Here is a 21,137-nt window from a genome sequence, read left to right on the forward strand (position 1 = left end):
GTATTGGGTGTAGAGTCAGAAACTGCTCCTCCTAATCCTTTTGTAGAGAATTAAGGAATGTAATAAAGCTGACCATACAGGTCTATGTATGGTTTTTAGACAAATCATAATTTAATCTGGGGAAAGCAGATAAATGAGAGAAAGTTATTTCTGTAGAGCATCTAAACTCATCTCCTTGTTTTGGAGTATGGAAATTTTGAAGTTGTGGCCCAGGCAGAGTAGAAGGCTTAAAGGAATCATTGGAGTTGTCTTTTTATCAATAATTTAAAAAAACTCACTACTGAACATGGACCAGAGCTGCTTTTAGGTTCATCTTTTAAGGATGCTTTGTCCCGTTCCAAAAAGAGTGCAGTCTTACTTTTGGGACACCTGTCCCCCCCACATTTCACCTTCTGGGGCCGAGGGGTACCAACACTGAACCCTCTCGGTTCTGAGCCATTGCCTCCCCCTGGATGCAGTCTCTGTGTCACAAGGAACATGGTTCTGTCCATGGCTATAACAAGAAGAGTCCAGCTAAGCCACTCTATCATCTCTTCTCACCTAAGATTCTTCTCTCCCGACATCTTTCACTTGCTCAGACTTTCATCACACTTGCCCATTTCCTTCTTCATCTTCTACTCTATCTCTCTTCTAGGAAAGGTTAATGTTCTGTAAAGTTTTCATTGTCCAAAAAGGAGTTAAAAACAGGCTCTGCCCGCCTGGAGACTCCTACAAGCGGCCTCTCTCTCTCTCTGTCTCCTTGGGGGGGGGCTGCCCGATGCCTCCTGGTGCTTCTCTCTCTTCCACCCTTCCACCCTCAGGGCCAGGCCTACCTCTCCCGGCCCATGGCTTTTCCCCTCCCTCTCCCAGCCAGCAGCTGGGCCGGGGCAGGTCTGACCTGCTTCCCTCGCGGAAACCCAAGAGAACTTCCCCAGGATTGCTCTGCTTTTTAACCCCTGTGCTCTCGGAGGCGTATCCATTGTCCTCAGTGGCCACACCAGGTGCTAATATTAAAATCTGAACACCTATTGGTGACCACAGCATATCCCAGAAAACCTACTTCCTGTCATACCACGACAGGTGCTCTGAACTAAAGATAGAGAGACTCCAGGAAACTTTACTTGTATTCTCAGTCTCAATCTTGAAAAAAAGGTGGATATTGGTTACATTACCATGTTTATTTTTGATTTCTGGTTATTTAGTGAAAAAAAATTCAAGCCTGGCACGCAGACCTGGACCTGGTCAGATGTACAAATGCCTCAAAAATTTGATTCCTCTATAAATTTGCAGGAATGTGAGGTAGAGTTTAGCTTCCTACTTCCTCAGATAAGCAGTGCAAACACAGGAATTAACTGTAGGATGATCAGAAGCCTATCCAAGTGCAAGCATGGGGGGCTGAAGTAGCTATTCATCCCTTGAGGTTTGTAGATGATGTTTCCCTTGTTCTTCTTCACAGATACTTTAGACAAACCTTTGGCAGCAGGCTTTTTATCAGATAATGATCTCTTAAAGGAAAATTTTTCCTGCTGGCTTTTATGCCTTCAATACTCTAATATATTCCAAGGCTCAGTGGGAAACATAATTTCTGCCTTGTTTGCACTGCAGAGTAGAAAGAAGGAAAATAATTCCTAGGCTAAAGGGTGCATGAAGGAAATGGAGCAAAATATCCCTGGATCATCAAAAAGTGAAATGTTTGAAATAATCAGAAATGCACACCAGCACTCAGTATGTTGGAGAAGATTTTGATAAAGATCATGTTGGCTTTAAAAGATAATGATTTGAAATGAAATTTATATGATTAGTAGCTGGCATTATTAAGTGATTGAATGTATAAATATTGAGCTAAACTACAGTATTCTTCTCACTAAAAAAAATCAATTTCTGTTTGAAAAAGGAGAGAGAGAGAAAGAGAGAGAGAGAGAATATGTTTGTATCTCACCAAAATAAGCAAGTTATTTTGATGTTTACTTCAGTGCCTCATCCACTCAAGGCAATGAAAGTTTCTTCCAAGGTTTGGGTAAATTTGAGAGCTAACCCCTTGTGAGGGACATCAGTGAATTTTGTATTAAAGGGTGTAAACACTCTTAAATGATACAGAAGATGCTCTGATGACTGTATATTGGTGTCATAAGAGTTTATTTTAACTCCACAGGTTTACAATGGCCTTCGGCAAAACTCTCCCCAGCTGGCCAAGCTGTGTGGGGAGGTAAATCCAGGCACTGAGGTGAAATCCACTGGAAACACAATGAAAGTCATTTTGGTGACAGATATGTCCCGTGCAGCCAGAGGCTTCAGTGTCTCATACACCTCTAGTGAAGATGCAGGTAGTGTATGTTTTTTACTTAAGTGATGATCTCTGGTAAGTAATTTCATAGCTAAAGTAGTAGAAAACAAAATTACCTAAACAGATAACAAATCTCTGATACCTTTTTTCTCTTTCATCTCTGGATGGGAATGGATATTTATCTTTAGTTTGCTGAAAGAACTTGAAAAAAAATGGAGAATCTCTGTGAGCAATGGACTTCATGTGGCTTCGTATGGATGACAGTCCCTGCTGCCCCTACTGATTTATTTTTTTGTACAGAGTCTTGAATAAAAGATGGTCTGAAGTGGCCTTTTTCCATGAAAAGTTTCAAAAAGCATAGTGCTATAGACAAATTGAATAATTCAAGTGCTTCCTTATTACTCAGGGGGGTAATTAATTTATTGTAGCTTGTGAAAGAGTGCAGCTAACCTACTTTTGCAAGCTCAGCCTCCAGAGAGGAGGCAGCTGGCACAGCCTTACTACTACAGCCTTGAGCCTTTTGAACTTATTTTCCAGCTCCCACCCCAGGGATCCTACTATGGCATTGAGGATATCTTCCATGAATTTTATTCTCTTGAGCCTAGAATTGGGTAATGAGTAGGGCTGAACAATACTGAACTGAAGCTGTAGTGAGATTTTATCAAAATATCAAATAATGCCTGTTATATTGATAGTGCTGCTGAAACATTTTATTTGATCCTGTAAATAATTGTTCTTTGCTTTACATGTATGTTTTTAAAGATTTGCCAATAAATTCCAGGGAAACAGGGAAGAATTCTCTTGTACAGAGCAGTAAGTTATACAAAAGTTAGAAGATGGAAAAGGTTTTGATCTAATCAGCATGTGCTTTCTGATGTGAGCTTATCTGAATGAAAAGGGGCAAGATTTCTCATACAAGACTTAGTACTAGTTTTAAATAAACCATATTTTGTTTCTGCAGTTTGTGGTGGAATCCTGATGGCACATACAGGTGGGGATTTCTCTTCTCCTGGTTATGATGGCATCGGAAATTACACAAGTAACCTGAGCTGTGAATGGATCATTGAAAATCCCTCTCACTACAATTCATCCATTTATATATCTTTTGAGGATTTCCACTTGGAACATCACCAGAACTGCCAGTATGACTACCTAGAGCTACGAATAGGTTTGTATGTTCAGCAGGGGAATGGATGAAGCCTATCAAGATTCTGGTTGTATAACTCTGTGCCAAATCTCATTCATATATATTTGCAGGGAGTGGCTGTTGTAGAATCTGTACATTTGAGAGTGTTCAAATCCTGCCTTCCATGTAGCATCCATGATAAGAAGTGGGATTTCACTACCAGAGGAATGGATGCATGGATTTGGTCACATGTTCTTTCAGGAGAGAGAATGGAAAACTGGATAGACATCTTGGGAACATAACTAGTTTTGCTGTTTGCAATACTCACCTGACTCTCTCTTTACATGGGACAATATGAATTCCACTTCATTTGCTTGAGACATGGCATTTGCAGTCATCAAAATAATTTATTTGGTCCACTCCCATTCTCTCCCTGGTCCTGAAGTATCTCCAGGGACAGCAGGAATGGAGTAAAGAATGTTTGAATTATTCATAGCCTCTGGAATGCATCACATCCATCCTTTTTTATGCTCTATAAGATGACTCTTCAAAAATAAATACTTATTTCCAGTGAGAATACATTGCAAAACACAGACTAAAGCATTTTAAATGAAAAAAAAATCACAGGATTAACACACCAGTGATATCCCTGCATATTTGAGCATCTTTATCCACAAGAGCAAGCAACTGGAAATGTCACATGGAAGTCTCTCAGCTAATGCCAAATGTAGAATGAAAGCTGCAGCTGTCTTCATGGAAAGGCTGTACCTGTGAGTCCCAGAAACAGCAGGTTTTAATTTACCAGGAAATGCTTTCTGAAACATGTGAAAAGACTGAGAGCAGGAATCTGTCCCATCCTTATCTGCACTCATTTGGGCAAGAGCTTTTGGTTGTATAGCATTGGTTTGCCCAGTGTAGAGCCAGACCCTGCAGAGCTGTTTAGCCTAGCAGTTCTCTTCCATGTATGCACTGGAGCTGGAAAATAATAGAAAAAAAACTCAGAGAAGAAACAGTAAAATATATTTGCTTTGTTACTCACCCATTCCTGCTGCTCTCACTTTATCATGAGCCTCAGGCCTCCAGGCAATACAATCAAAGAAAATTGAAAGAAAGAAATTGTAGTCTTGTTTTGTTCTACACAATTTTGTCATCTAAGTACCAGTGTCCATTTCAGCACTACTAATGGACCTCCAATTTCACAGCTAGCCTGGTGTCAAAAGCAGAGTGCCCTCATTCACCTGTGTATGCTGACAAGTAGCATTTAATGAGCACTGAGATGCAGTAGTGCAGAATGACACTAAAATCAGCAGACAGGTGATGTTTAAGACTCTTGACAAAGCAGATGCATAGTTAGGGAAAGTTTGCTTTAACTGACCCAAGAGACCCCAAATAGAACTGAGATGTGCAAAATTCTTTTGTGATGCCCGTACAACACACTTCATGGCACTCAAATAAAAAAAAAAATTAAAAGCAGAATTTACTGTAATTCAATGACTAATATTTAAGCTAAATAGATAAAATAAGTATTTCAAATTTTTTAGGGTAAGGTATTAGCTTGTTAGATGATCATGCACGTGCATGTAGGTTGTACATGGTAATACAGCTGAGCTACATATTGCTACAGTGAAATATATTCCTAACTTTTGGCTTTTGTGGAAGACTCTTCATTTTGTCTTTCTGACCATTCCCTTCAGTTTGAATGAAATGTTACAGCAAAATATTTCTGTTTTCTTTTTCTGTTTATCAACAATCTAGATCTCTGGCCAGCTGGCCATTCATGAAAGCAATGATTGGTATCACTTTTCACACTATAGAGACTGAGTAACCTGAGTGACATCTGTCGCATAGTTAATCACCTCATAAAATGTGCAAAAATGAAAACGCATTTCATATACTAATGCTAAAAGTAGTTATTACTACTTTTTCCTGAACACAATTTATCATTAATGTTTTCTGCTTGTACAGCTCAATATAATTTTTAGTGCATGTTATCAAGACAGTTTGTACCATTTCTCTGTGTAATCTGCTTGATAGATTTTTATTATATGTCCCTTTTCCTCCTTGTGCTTCAAGGCATTTCAAATGATGGCTGTGTCACTTGCATATGATGGAAATGTGAAGTTACTCAACCAACCCATGATTAGCAATAACTCTGAAAAGGCTTTGAAGAGCACCCAAAATTTTCCCCTCTTGCTCTACTGCCTTCTTCACGAGAATGGCCAGCCACTTAGTACAGAGCTAGGAGCTGGTTTTGAATGGATACTTTTAAGACCAGCAAGCTGCTATTATTATTAGAGAAATGAACTTAGGAATGGCATTGCCGGGATGTCATGAGGAACACTATTACCCTCACTTTCTTTCTCCTGGGAATTTATCAGTAATAAACAGAAACTGCTTTTAGCAATGTGATAAATAGGAGCTCACCAACTTGAGCAAAGATTCAAAAGATTCAGTGTCACTCAAGAACAGTGGCCCCTGTTATGCTTTCCTTTTAGGCTTCAAGGATTTCAGCAAATGCTGCCTTTTTTTTTTTTTTTTCTTTTTCATACAGAGAACAATATGTTGAGTTCCTTGGGAAAGTGATGCCCACTTTTAATACAGTGATGACAGTTGGTTCATGAATGGTGCACATCCTAATACAGTAGAAAACTCAAAGTCCCTGTTGACTTTAATGAGGATGTCACAAAAACAAAGGTTCAATAGGTGGCAATGTGATATGGTCCTTAAGGCATCTCTTTCCACTGTTCTGCCCCAAAAAGTCTGTCATTTTGAGGCAGAACAGTGAGGATTTTGTGTGTCTGATATGACATATGAAAATGTGCAGGAAGGGGAGAAAAGGAGCCCAGGGTATTAAAAGGGTCATTGCTATAACTTTGGAGAGAACTTTCTTGTTGCCAAGATTTAGATCTTAACAATGAATTGCAAAATTCTGCTTATATCCATAAGAAATAATCAGTTACTAAGTGTGATATGTACTCTTCTCCATTTTCTTGTCAAAACAGAATGACTTGCATGTTTGCACTATTCCTTTATATTATTGTAGCTCTTTCAGGACTCAAAAAGTGATATGGTTTTTGTTTCTTTTTTTTTTTTCCTTGGCTTAGGGAATGCTGATGGAGAGCTAATAGCCAGACTTTGTGGTCAGGCTGCACCATCTGTGCCACTAGTTATAGCTGCCCCCCAGGTCTGGGTACAATTTGTCAGTGATGCAAACACAGAAGATAAAGGATTCTCGGCCCATTACACGTTTGAAGGTAAATGGCTCAATAGACTGCTGCCTTGGCTGACTGAGGCACTTCTGGGGAGTGTTGCCAGTCATTTGGTGATATGGGGAATAGTCATGATGGGATCAACTCTCAAAGAGGTCCTCAAAAGTTACACAGTGCTAGCCACTATTTATATCTTCTAAAGCAAGCATGTGCTAGCAGTTGAACTCTGATTTTCTGCCTCACAGTTGGCATTCCCCAAACCACATTTGAGATTTTGCAACACTCAGAGCAGCTGGTTGCTCTTGGGAATGGGGATGTAACAGGTAATAGCAGCCAAGTTCGACTTACTTCAGATAGGTCTCTGGAGTGCTAGCAGAGCTGAAATGCATTCTGCTGCTTGAACCTTTGCACTCATTTTGAAATCTACTTGAAGCCGTATCAGTGCAAATTACACCACTCTGCCATTTGTGTGCCAGAACAGCTACTCTTCCTGTCACAGCTGATTTTAGCCTTGGGGCTTATCTAGACACATCAGAAACTTTTTTACTTCATTGTGTTGGTCCAAGGATGGCACTGCTTTGCTTGAGATAAACAAATGGACGATAAGGTGGAAGAGGCAGATCTGGCAAAGGTTTTGCAGAGTTATATTAAGCATCAGAATAAATGCAAAGCTTCAAGGTCGTTGCATCCTTTTACTCAGCATTCAATGACTAAGATTTTAAAACTTGGAATTCCCCAGATAAATTGTTCACCTTTAACTCTATCTGCACGTCTTAAATATATTTTATTAGTATTACAATCCGAATAATCTTCCACTCATTTGATTATAGTGTTGTGTTCTGAAAATGCATTGAAACATTAAACATTACTTTTTTTTTCTGCAGCCTGTGGTGGAGTACAGTCAGGGGAAGGGGGAGTTATCTCAAGCCCTAACTACCCACAGCCTTACAGCAGTCTGAATCGCTGCTCCTGGGTGTTGGAAGCCCCTGAAGGTGAAACCATCACTGTGAGTAACTTGTCACAATTGTATGCACAGCAGGCAGTTTGAGAAGTACATTCTGAGTTTTGCGGAACAGATTTAAGACAGTTTGGAAAATCGGGAATGTGGAATAATTAAATATCTTCCCATTGATTTTAACTAAAAGAGGGAATGAAGATAACGCAACAAAATATTTGAAGATTGTCCTTTCTGAAAAACAGAAGGATCCTTGTATTACTTGACTTCAAAACATAGCACTGACTTCTCCTTTAAACAGTGACTTGCTATGTTTACCAAACTGAAATAACTCATTGTATTAGATGTTCATGGATATTCTCACTATCATGGGAATAAACATGAGGCTGAAGGAAAGTTCGGGAAAGTTTTCTTCTCTGCAGGAAAGTTTCAAGCCACTACAAAGTTACTTTTGTGTCTTACTGGGTAGTCTGGAACATATATGATTTCTGGTACAAATTACATCAATGAAATGTTGCTCCAATTTCCCAATAGGTATTAAAAGTCTGCCTGAGGTGCTACTTTCTTGAGTCAAACTCCTGACAGACCAATTTAAGCACCTTTATGACCAAGGAGTACAAAACTTAATTCACTGAACAGTCCTAATTCTTCCGCTACTTGATATTCTGACCACTGCTTATGTACTTATTTCAGGGAATATAGGATTATTTTAGTAGATCACAAGATTTCTATTTAATCCACAAACTAGTTTAAAGCAGAACTAATTTTAATCAGATGAAAGCAGATTTCTGTTTTGAAAGGAGTGAGTAGCAGCATGCTCAGTGAAGGCAGACTAATTTTTTCCAGTATAAGCTGCCAGTTTCAGTTGCTGGCAATGTTCTGAATTTAAACTATTACAGCTAAATTTGTATTTAGTCTTAGAGAGGTTCTTTTGTAAGTGAAGACAAAAGATACAGGAAAAAATCCTGCATATTTGCTAAACTTTTCTATAAAGATCCTGCTCCTGAAACTTACTTTAAAAATCCCAAAACTGATGGAAACAAGGCCAGGCAGTTACTAGTGTACATCAATATTTCAGCATCAACAAATGCTGGAGTCTACAGAACCAACAGTCTAAATGTTTGAACTGGAAATCCCAGGTGTGAGCATATCTCTCCAAGGACAAATGGCATTGGTGTGGGAGGGAGACAGGGTCAGGAGCTGCCCAGTCTGTTTATGTGATGCATCCAGGCCCACGGGAATGAACCACAGAACTATTTCTGTTTTGGTGGAAACAAACATTATTTTTAGCAACTGCTAAAAAAAATAAAATCCACAGGGCTGCTAGTGTATTGATTCAAAATAATAGGAAGAAAAAAAAAATCCAAGGCCTTTTGCTTGCATAGCTGGTTATATTTCATGAGCAGAAACTTTGCATGCAGGAAAGTGTTCAACACCTGTACATATTCAGCACTGTTTCGAAGCACATACTTTGTTTCAAAATATGGTTAAGACACAATGATGCCAGTTTTGAACCGATTAATTCCTCTTCCACTTCTGTCTTCAAGCTAAGTAGCTGCTGTTACTTATAGTGGCAAGATTCCAGTCAATAGTTCCAATCAATAGACCCTGACATGAAGTGAGGGTCAGATTTCTAAGTGTACCCAGAAATCATTGTGCCACGATTGCTACAGGATCTGTCTGGAATTGCTTTATACCCTCCCCGAGAGTGACTGGTTTTAGCTCCTCAATGTCACCTTTGTGTGTTGCAGCTTACTTTTACAGCCTTCCACATTGAAAACCATCCAGTTTGTAAGTGGGATTCTGTTACTATCCTGAATGGTGGCTCTCCAGGGTCTCCTGTCATAGGGAGGTATTGTGGAAACACCTCACCTGGGACTATTCGCTCTGGTTCCAACAAGCTTGTCGTCATCTTTAATTCTGATCACTCCCTTCAAGGAGGTGGCTTTTATGCAACATGGACAGCAGAATCTTTAGGTAAGTTTGCATTAAAGAACAAAAGAAAGGCATGCCATCATCTTCAGGATCCTTGAAAGAAGCCAGTACTAAAAAAATTAAGTATTTATCCAGTGCTTTCTGATCTTACGCAATGAATTCAAATTTGGATTGATTTTGTACTTTTTAAACCTCCTACTGGCAGTTTCCTGATGGCCGTAAATTGAAACCATTACCATTACCCTCCCAGCAGTGGTATCTATTGTCAAGGACTATGAGACATTTCACTTCATGAATAACAATTGTTCCACAGTTTGATTTGGTTTAAACACTTAAAACTAGGAAGAAGTGAATTCCAGAACAGAGAGGCAGACAGAACATCTCAAAGAGCAGATGTGACAGCAGCCTAGAACTCTTGCACTGTGATAGAGATGTTGGTACACTTCTGAAGGTGATATACACAAGGGTTGAATGGTACATTTCTCAAAGCTACCTTCCTTCTCTTGAAATTATCATCACTCTGTAGCTCACCATTTGTGCAGTGTACTTCAGGAAGTCATTAAAGGACTAAAGGTAGATGGTGGCAGGGCAGAAATTACAGCAGAAATTACAGCTGACAGAAATGCCAGCTCAGTACAGAGCTGGCACATGCTTCCTAGTGTTACCTCCAGCTGCAAACTTTCTGGCTGATCCTAATCATCTTTCTGTCCACTAATAATGCAGCTGTATTCACACAGTTAGTTGATGGAGTGTCTTCTTAAACATATCAATACTCTATGCTTGCATGAATATACACTGTCATTTTAGCAAGTTTTTGACACTGTTCCCTGAGATTTCATGTGCAATGAAGCCCTCTCTTCAATGGTGTAGTAGACATTCGCCTACATGTGCCATGTGCATAGGCATATTCTCTCTGAGAGTTTTCATTTTTATATATAGTTTACTTTCTTCAACTTTCTTCTCATTTCTTCACTGAGAATCTTCAGGTCTGCATTCTGTATTGTGACCAAAACTTGGCTTCACATCCTTCTAAACACAATTGCCATTTCTAACAGAGAAGAATGAAAAATAACATCTTCCTATTGAAGCTATTATATATTTTTTAAACTAAGAGGAAAAAACTAGGATGTTACAAAACCTTTCTTTTTGCCCTTTATTCATCCTTTTACTACACTGTATCTGAAAAAATAGGACTGTACACATAGCCCTAATAAATTATTCTTGGCATGGTATTTGCAAATATGTTTCAAATTAACTAAACTTATTCTGTGTAAAATCATGAGCTGCCACAGAGCCATGACCAGCGATTGGCCTTTATAAATGAATCTGTTAGCAATTTTTGAAGGCATGTTTTTCAGCCCATCCCATAATTCCACTGAAATCCACAGGGCTGCCTAGTGGGGGAGGTCACCATTTTGCCCTGGGTAAACGGATGTAGCTTGAACAGATTCACATGTGGAACTGCAATATTTGCATGTTGCAGAGTGAGAAGAAAAAAGGACGTGTCAATAGACTGTTTTTTGTCCCTAGAGTGCTTTTCTGAATGGCTCTCTGTCACAATGTGCATGCTGTGGGGTGTGGGGAACCTGCAGTTTTAGACGTACTCCTGACCCCTGCACTCTTCCAAAGCAATATTCACTTCAAATTGCCAGGAGTTTCTAGATGGACCTTGTAAAAGGCTATGAAGTGGCATGAATGAGCTTGTGGAGAAAATAAAGTGAAGTACAAAGAGACACCTCTAGAGTGTAACTACCTCCCAGCTGCAGGGGTGGGAGAAAGAAAATCAGGAGGGGTAAATGAAGTTGCAATGAGTATCAGGGCTTTCCTCTCTCAGTTTTGCAGCCACAGAAGCAAACAACCATTCAAAGCTGAACACAACACCACTCAAAAATATTTAAATATTTCTCCCATCTGTTGCTATTCTTTCCAGGCTGTGGTGGAATCATTCACTCAGATAATGGTACAATCAAGTCGCCTCACTGGCCTCAAAACTTTCCCATGAACAGCAGATGCACATGGACCATCATTACACATGAAAGCAATCACTTGGAGGTGAACTTCCACAGCAACTTCCAGATTCCAGATAGCAATGGAAGCTGCCAGACCAGTTATGTGAAGGTAAAATAATTATTTCAGATCCCTGTTTTGCATTTGTTATGGTTTGAACTGTCAAGGCTCAAAATTTGGGAAATGTAAACTGAAGTCCTTGTATCATACAGTCCATTTTCTGCATGCTTTGTGAACTGGTCTGTATAAAGTTCTAATTTTCATTGGTTCTTGAGGTTCCACCTCCAGCAGGGAGGTGGAACCATCAGCCTACATGCATCCCCAAAAATGAAAAATATCAAAAAGCATATATTATTTCAGAACCAGAAAATAATGAGAAAATAAAGCATGAAGATAAGTTATTTTCAATTACTCCAGTGAAGAAAAAACCTGTGAATGTTACACTATAATTCTACCAATTTTATAAGTACTTAGACTGTCCAGGCTGCACTTGTTTTTTTAATTTCCAGAAACAAAGATAGAAATCTGATCTTTCATATGTTGTCAAGACCCATTGTTTTCAAAGCAATAGAGTGGACATGTCTCGCATTTTTCAGTGTCATTTTTTTCTCAGGCATTTGGCGTATGTTCACTGGTTTTGTACTCATTTTCTCCCCAGCAATACAACTCCCACATGGAATAAAGGGCAAACATAATTTTACAACATGTAGGAAGGCTTGAGCAGCTGTACATCTGATCTATACCAACCAATTTACAGTTGCACTCATTTTTTAAGGCTCTTAAAAAACCCCCACAGGGATTAGATTTGTCTTTTCATAACCTGCTCCAGGAATTAATTGATTCAATGTTACAATACATTTCACTAATATGAAAGTCTTAGTGCTACTCAGTGGAAGTGTTTAATTTTAAATTCCTAAACTGCCTTGAATGACATAAGCAGAACTATGTCAATTGGAGATTTTCTCCATAGAGGAAGATCTGAAATTTTTGATGCCCACTTCCTTTTCTGAATGTATAATTTGAAATGTCCGAAGGGTCTGAAAAGCTGTAGAGTGATGTAAGTTTCTTCCATTTATTCCAAACTGAGCAGCCAAGAGTGATCCAAAATCAATAGTGACTTTGCAAAACCTTGGCCAGGCTATAGACTGTATAAATTAATCCTTTGAGCATTCATTGCCTCAAACACCTGGTCGCATGAATGAGGTGATTCATATGCTTACACTTACAGACTCACCCCTGGCTAACCCTTTCCTTTCTAGGATGGTTGCTTGGAGAAATCATAGTTTCATGTGGTTGTACTAGTTCCACTCAATTTCCTTCAAACACATTCTTTTAAAAATCAGATATTATATATTTTGGGGTGTCAACTACACTAAAAAACTGTTCAAACTGTTCAAACACAGCAACAAAAATAATTTTATTATTAGAGTAAATAATTCATTATTTAAACAGACATTTTAAATCCTGTCAATAAACACCCTGATTCAGGAAAATATTTAAATGTTAAGAAACTTCAAACATTTGTACCTATGTTTCATTTTACATGTGTCTTGAAATTCAGCACTTAAACTGTGAACTTCAAGCACATATTTAAGTAAATACCTGAAGAGGATTTCCCTTAAATACCTACCCAAACTTGCATGTGCTTTTTAGGATGCATGGTTTGATTGAGCTTCAATTGGCTATTGGTGCAATTAAAGTAATACCTTAAAACATCATGTGTTTTTTTCTTTATTAGACAGAGTTATTATAGTAACTCTTTACTTCATTTGATACTTGTCATTGAAAAAGTGAATGCAAAATAAATTTTAAAAAAATATTAGCAACACTAGGAATTATCTGATGCCTATGTATTAACCTAGCATGACAGCTTTGATTTTTATTTACTGAATAAGGATTACCAGTAATAATTACTTGTATATACAGATATGCATATTCATAGGTTGTATGGAGTTAAGTAAGCAGAGCTAAAATGGAAGTAGTTAATGATATGCATAAAATATGTTTTCTCTTTTCCCTGGACCTGATCTATGTTTGCTCTGTTACCAGCAAGGGTTCAAGCAAATGGCCTCCAGATGTCCTTCAGAGGTCCCTGGCAACCTAAATTATTCACTGTGACTCACTCCTTAGAGGAACCTTTTTGTCTCCACTGACTGTAGTAATTAGCTCCAATTTAGAACTCTTAGATTTACTGTGAGATGAATCTAAGACTAATTTCCCTTAGTCTATGGAAAGAAAAACTGCATATGTAATTCCTGTTGGGTTCCCACAAACTGCTTAGACTTTGAAAGCACTAAACCATTTCCAATCTGTCCTTGCCAGGTGTGGAGAGGAAATAATGAAGAAGCAGCAGCTTTGTTAGCCACAGGATGTGGAAGTTCAGCTCCTGATCCTGTTGTTGCTCCACACAATGTGATAACTACAGTATTTCAGTCTCAGGATGCTCCTGCTCCAGGTTTCTCTGCATCTTTCACAAGCAGTAAGTAATATTAAAGCCAGATGGCTGCTTAATTAGTCTATTTGGGATTAGTTTGACCTGTGTGTAGCAATTCAGACCCCAGTCCAACAAGGCATTGAGGCACCTGCCCAGATAAGTAAATCAAGAGTTTCCATACTGAGTGCAATGAACTCAAGTGTTGAACTTGCCCAAGATGCAGCTCTAATTTTGTAGTTATTCTCAGCCACCTTTGCCTTTTCAATGTGCTGAAAAGAATGAATAGGGTTTACATTTTAAAAATTCATAGTTAAACTGCATGGAAATTAGTGTTTTAATTTCCTTAAAAAGACTTTTTTTTTTTTTTAACCATGGTATGTGCTTTGTGATGGTCAAACCCACCAGAAGCAGAAAAGGTACTGCTCAGCTGCTGTTGGTTGCTTGGGTTTTTTGTAGGATGCTTCCAAAGGAAACCACTTGCCCTTCATGGCATTCAGATGAAAACAGCAAGAAACTAAGTGCTTTGAGGGAAATACCATTGAAGCTTTCAGACACGTGAATTGAAACCACTTTTGCTTTTATAATGTTTGCACTAACGTTGTCAGTAACATCTAACAGTCTCTTAGTGGAGACAGTCACAGGCTTCATATGCCTGTTCCTAATCTTCTCCCAGCATTTCACTGTGCACTGCATTCTTTTAAGCTTTTGTCTTAAAATGAGAAACAAAAGCCATGCAAGTCATTAGGATCCAAAGGAGCTCCATGAAAACAAACAGTTCAGTGTGCCTGAAAACTTGTGGGTGGTAAACCTTTCCTGCCTCTGCATACAGCAAAGCAATGCAGAGGTGGCCTTACATCCTTGCATTCCCCTGGAAGTCAGGCATGAAACAAGAATGGCACCACTTACACTAATGTGGGCATTTTCAAATAAGGCTCCTGTGCCCCAGTAACGCCCCCTCCAATTCAGACACATTTGAATGCACTAAGGGATTTTGAAATGTGCAGGCTCCCCACCCACAGGAACAGCAGTGCTGTGTCCTCCTGGTCAGGGCTGTGGGCCTATGGGCTGGTCTGGTGTGACTCTCTAGGTAGGACAGCCCTATGCTTCCCAAAACCACTGCTCTGGCTACGTGTAAGACCTGCTTTTGCCATCATGGTATGTGATACTCTCCCTGTTTTTTTCACCAGGAGAGATGAGGTCTTTGTGTACATTACTGGGGTTTTTACTGCAAACCCAGAGTAGTATTATTACCAGGATTATAACTGTGCTTTATTTATTTGTTTGCAGGATGTGGAGTAAATTTCACCAGCCCTGAAGGTCGTATTGTCTCTCCAAACTACCCTAGTCAGTATGATAACAACCTGAACTGCAACTATATTATTGATCAGGGACCAGAGTCACTGGTGATCCTAGAATTTGAGACTTTTGACTTGGAAGGTAACTGGTTCTTCATAATTTCAGTATGCATTATGAAGTGTAATTTCTTACTTGAAAACATACAAGAGTTCTAGCACTGAAAATCACTGATGGTGTAAGTTGCTGGCCCATTCTGAAAATCTTTTACAGATGAACATTTATAGTTTTCAGGGTTAGGTTTTGAGTCACTGAAGTCTTCCAGAAGAATGAAGAGAGATTTCACCTGTTGAATATCTTGCAGCAATGATTTTGGGAATTTATCAGATTCTTGGAATATAAAAGTGATCATGGCTAATCTGGGTCTTTGTTCCTGCCTTTTTGTTTGTTTGTTTCTTTGTTTGCTATTGAGTCTTACAATCTTTTTGATCTTAGCCTGCTGTTTTGCTTTTCAGTGCATCTGTTTCTTAACTTATAAATATACTCGAATGTTTTACAAGGATGTAAGAACACAGAAATATGAAATTAGGCGAAAGACTACAGCAATGGGAAATGCATAAAAGTGATTACCTTGTATATACCAGTAACAAAATTCCCTCTTGTGATTAATAAATTTGGCAGCATTTAGCCAAGAAATAACAAGTATAGTATCCTGATCACATTGGTGTGAATGGTATAGCTTTCTCAATCTTGATAAGATCATATTTTTATGTGTGGATATGCCATGATAACACTGAGGAATCCAAACTACTTGAGTGGCATCATATATTTTGAGGCCATCTTAATCTGGTTCCCTTGAAGTGACCAGTCAAAGAGATGTGGAGTAATTTGATACTAAGTTGGGTTATGTGATGTGTATTTTTCTTCAGACCCAACAATAAAAACAGAACAGTATTCTTTTCTTTTCTTTTTAAGTTTCCAGACTGTTTTGAATTCAAAAGTATTTTGGTTCAGACTTAATTTAGGTCTGAGATAAAAGTTTGTTTTGACTACAATTTTATCTGAAATTTTTTTTTCATCACCTAATAAAAACCACAACTTTAAGAATTTTTAAAAATAAAATATAAACTACTTTCTTCACATAGAAGAAACTGTTATTCAGCAAACATGCTAAAACATTAGGCTGAATCAGATGGTGCCAATTTTGACAATTCTTTGAGTGCATTTACTAATCTGCATTCTGTCTGTGCATTCAGTTAATTTATAAATGGATCCAAGCTTTTATTATCAAGAGGGTTAAAGCAAAGAGGCAAGTGACACAGACATAATAATAAACATAGATCTAAATAAATATTAAAAATATTCTGTTTCTTGCAGGGCAATTTGTTCCTTTATTTTTATAGGCTTCCTTAGGCAACACCGACTAAAAGTCCTTAGTCACATGAAAGAGCTGTGGATATGAGCTAATGGACATCTGGTTAGCAAAGAGGAAGTATGACACTCTCCAGCAGCTGGTTACTAATATTTTTCACAAAATCCTAAAATACAGCCCTGCAGTAAAGAAAAATCACCTGGGTTTAAATTGTAAAGAAGATTGAATCCACCATCTTGAAAACTATCATTGCAGAAATGAAAAATTATTCAGCAGTCACACTGAATATATTTAGCACATATCTAGCATTAAGGGTTTCTAGTGTGAGCTCCATTAGTTCTTTTGCAAAGTCAGGACAATATTTGGCAGCATCTGTTAGAAATATTTCTAGCTCTTTCATATGCAAGGAAGCATTGCATCTACTTAGATTGCTGCTGAGAGTGGCCTTTAAAATTGTAACCATGATATTACAGATGTTCCAGACTGGGTTTTAAAGTTTAGCTGCATGTCTAATTAACATAATTTATTAACTATTTGACCTCTCAAAAGAAATCTAATTTTTTCCATAGTTTTTAGGTAAAGAAATGAAATATTTAAGATAATGCATGTAAAGGATGCCTATCTCATTGACTTGAACAGGTTGAGATATCTTCTCCAGAGAATTAGAAGGCAGAGTTAATAGTCTATAGTGCAGTGACACAGTGCTACAAAATGGAATGACTTAGTGGGTTAGTCACAGATCTCTGCCTCTGAAAACATAACAGTAGTTATGATGAGAAGCTCTTCTGATTGTAAAGAATGACTGAGGCTGGAAACCCACAGCAGTGGTATGGCATCAGTACCTGGAACCAGATGAATGTGACATGCGTGTACTAAGTATTAAATATGTATTAAGCACTAAATATAGGAACAAGCAGAGCAAGAGAGAACTTGGGGAAGCTGCATTTGTTTCAAAATTTAATCTAAACTGTCTTCTTCTTGGTAGGTACAACAATTTTTATCTCACTTTGAGCCCCTGAAAATATACCTCTAATTTAGACATTCACCCAGATTTGTCTCCTAGTGGTGGAGATAAACTCAGAACCAACTATACTGTGCAGGTGGAGTGAAGTACTTTCTGGAAACCTCTCTCACTCTCTTTACCTATTGACTATTGCAGGAAGCCATAAACAATAGCTTACACAAGATACTTGAGGTCTGGGCAGGAAAACATAGGCAAGATGAACCCCATGAATGGAGTTTGGCTTAGCTTTTGTGATTTCCTCGCAGTGTTCAGGATGTTTATTCCTGTGCCAAATTGAAAATGGTCATAGAACCTCTCTTTTGATTTGCCAGTTTCAGGAAGTTGCATAAGCTGCCATGTGCTTCTTGTACTACTACTAGCATTGTTGTGTTTGGTTCTTTTATAAAGAACCAAACAAATAAGGGTGAGTTTGTTATCCCAGCCAGCTTCTGCAGTGATGTCTTCCATATGCCCTCCCTCCTTGGATCAAAAGTCTACAAAAATCACACAGAAGAATTAATAAAAACCCCTTATTTGTCTTTCTTGTTGGACTAAGAAGTAATTGATTTGGACAATTTACCCAAGTAATTTGGACTTTCTTGTTGGACTAAGAAGTAATTAATCACATTCAATTTCTTGTCCATTGGGTTTATTCAGATGAACATCCTGACAAATTCTCTTTTAGGACAGCTACAGTAATGTATTATTAAGTGGCTGTAATACTCTTCAAGTGTGAGTATAACGCACAATAAAGTCTGACTCCCAAATAATGGGAAAATAGGGAAAGGGGAAAATGGATGTAGGCTTCCTGTAGTATCTGCTTTTAGAATTCTGTAATATTTATACTCTGTCCATACAAGATAACTGCTTTCTGTTTATACCACATTGATCTAAAATGTTTTAATAACTTGTTTATTTCTCCTTTTTAAAAAAAACATGTCTGCAATTTTGCAATCTGGGATAGGGTCACAGCTTTGTTTTGGAGTCTGCTCTATCTGCTTTGTCAACTGTTACTAGGCAATTCAGAAAATAGATAAATTTAGCAATAGAGTATTTTGAAATAGAATATATATGAGAAAGAACTTTAATTCCTTGCTTTCAAAACAATATTTTGTGCTACAGAGATGGTTGATATATTGCACAGTGATATGTTTCTAGGTAATACTTCTACTTTAGTAATTCCTAGTTGTATTGCCATTTATATCAGAAGCTGCTATTGTGAAAAAAAGCCTTATAATTTTAAGTTTTACAGCCTTTAAACAAAAAGACAGCTTCTGCCTCAATACTAAATGAAACAGAATCTGTGGGTAAAGACAGAGAGATAGAAAGAGGACATTGATATTAGTGATCAGACAGTCAGGGGCCCAGATTTGATCCAGGTTTTTGTGCTGGCATCATATCAAACAAATGATTTTATGGACAATAATGAGACTGGACAGAAATTTCTGCAAAATGGAAAGGAGACAACCCAAAGGCATATTTCAAAATGTAATGTAAGGACAACTGAAGCTCTTATCATGTGAACTTTGGGTCAATGTATCAATGCTGAATGGTGCCAAGAAATGATAAATAGAGCACGGACAGATAACAAAGGGCCTTGAAAGTAAATGCATCAGCAGTTCAAAGAAACATAATGTCAGGCCAAATAAATGATCTCTCCAGAAGTATTTGGAAGAAATATTGTCAAGGCTAGAGGAATGAATGGAAGGATAGGAAAGAGTTTATCTTAAAGATAGTAAATGGAAAATTATGGGGTCACCAAGACAGAGAGAGCAGTTGCATCTGTCCTCGCAAATGAGATTATACAGAGCTAATGTGGAGATAAGGAGGGCAAGACAGAAGATATCTCATTGAATCCTCACGGATGAATCAGAACAGAGGATACAGTAATACCAGAAGGATGAGCAAAAGCTCTTAGTAGACAAAGTTTTATGAAGAAAAACAGTGCTGACTATGTGGAAAGTGCCTGTCAGCTCAAAGAGGATGTTGGTCTGACATCTGGCTAAGAACAGATCTCTGGAGACTCATGAAAGCAATTTCATTGTAGTGCAAGGGACAGAAACTGGTCCACAAAAGATCTAAGATTATATGATTGGAGAAAATAAAACCACAGAGAAGAATTGTGGATGATGTGCTGAGTATGAGTAGAGGCTGAAAGTATGATATGAGGAGAATCTGAATCTGGGGAATATTTACAGAATAATCCATTTAGATTGGTGAGAAATTAAAAAAAAGTGTAAACAAGAGAATGAAGTACAGGATAGAGATTAAACAATGACTAGTCTTGCCAGAATTTATGAGTCATAAATCATATTGGCCCAAACAATAAGGATTCAAAACTAGAAGTTAAGACTTTTTCTCACAATCCTTTGTTAACCATCTCATTTTTTCCAAAGTAGCATTACAAATCAACTTGTGATAAATATTAGGGACCTTGGCTTTGTTGAGAAATTAGCTTCACTTCATGCCTTTCTCCAGTATTTTCAGAAAATTACCTAGGTTGCTTTCTTAAATCTTTCCCATCTTGAAAATACTCATTTCAATTTCTTTTTGTTTTATTTGAATTTTAAGATTTATTATTTTTAAAAATTTTATCACCTTATCAAATATTCCAAAACAGTATAGGAAATAAAGAATATTTTAAATAAATTATTTTATTAACAGTGTAATCAGCTATCTGATGTGGCTGGTTGTTATCAGCTTAGGTACTCTCACTAGAGTCAGACAAGCACCATAGTCTGAATTGACATAATTGCAAAGCATGTAATGCCATATTTCTGTATTGACATAATTGCAAAGCATGTTAGCATATATTTTCTTCATTGAGACAGAAGGAATTTTTAAAATTCAGCCTCCAGAGATTATCTAAGATACATCTGACTGCTGAGATCATTCTGTTGTTCTCATCAAACAGAACTATCACTCCACTCCTATTTGTCATCCTATTCAATATGAGCTATCTTGTTTCCTGCAACAACTGGAAGCAGCTTGTTTTGACTGGACAGTCTGCAGGAATAAATCTGCTACAACAGTAGGCTCAGTGTCTCTCCTGTTAAATTTAGGTAATTCCCCATTAATACTCTGACTGTCCCATTATTGCTTACAGGTCACTAAACACAATAACTTCATAAACATGTGGCAACCCAGCTTCCAGTAAGCTTACAAATTATGTAAAAGACAAAACATCAAGTTACCCTTTAGGTATAACAACTAATGAAACTTGTTTTTCAGTAGGTGTGTGCTGTGTTTTTCGCTGACAGCATTAATTTAGCTTTCTTGTAAAACCCATATGGCTTTCTTCTTGCTCCCACCATATATCCCTTTGTGGTGCCAGCCTGGGTACCCACAACCTCTCCCCCTGCTTATGGCTCCCAGCTGGGCAGGGGGGTGGTGACATAGCTCTGGCTCTGAGGCTCTGAGCTCCCAGGGTGCTGCTGGCTGGTCCTTGGTAGGTCTCTCACACCCCCTGAAAGTGTAACTTGTCTTTTGGGAACATTCCTCTGGCACTCTTACTCAGCTATTGACCTTTTGGTCCCCTTA

At 38.1% G+C, this 21,137-nt stretch overlaps 1 protein-coding gene across 1 annotated transcript in view; it reads left to right on the plus strand.

Annotated features, from left to right (window-relative positions):
* Nucleotides 1–21,137, plus strand: part of CUBN (cubilin) — a 144,382-nt gene that overhangs the window by 99,952 nt on the left and 23,293 nt on the right. The window contains exons 49-56 of the mRNA XM_071429898.1: nt 2,132–2,303; nt 3,225–3,431; nt 6,494–6,643; nt 7,483–7,604; nt 9,305–9,530; nt 11,419–11,606; nt 13,818–13,974; nt 15,217–15,366. Coding sequence (XP_071285999.1) covers nt 2,132–2,303; nt 3,225–3,431; nt 6,494–6,643; nt 7,483–7,604; nt 9,305–9,530; nt 11,419–11,606; nt 13,818–13,974; nt 15,217–15,366 — 1,372 coding nt within the window. The remainder of the gene's footprint in view (nt 1–2,131; nt 2,304–3,224; nt 3,432–6,493; nt 6,644–7,482; nt 7,605–9,304; nt 9,531–11,418; nt 11,607–13,817; nt 13,975–15,216; nt 15,367–21,137) is intronic.

This window comes from Agelaius tricolor, unplaced genomic scaffold, assembly GCF_023055355.1.
Source record: "Agelaius tricolor isolate 1412-34295 unplaced genomic scaffold, bAgeTri1.0.p SCAF_6, whole genome shotgun sequence".
NCBI lineage: Eukaryota > Metazoa > Chordata > Aves > Passeriformes > Icteridae > Agelaius > Agelaius tricolor.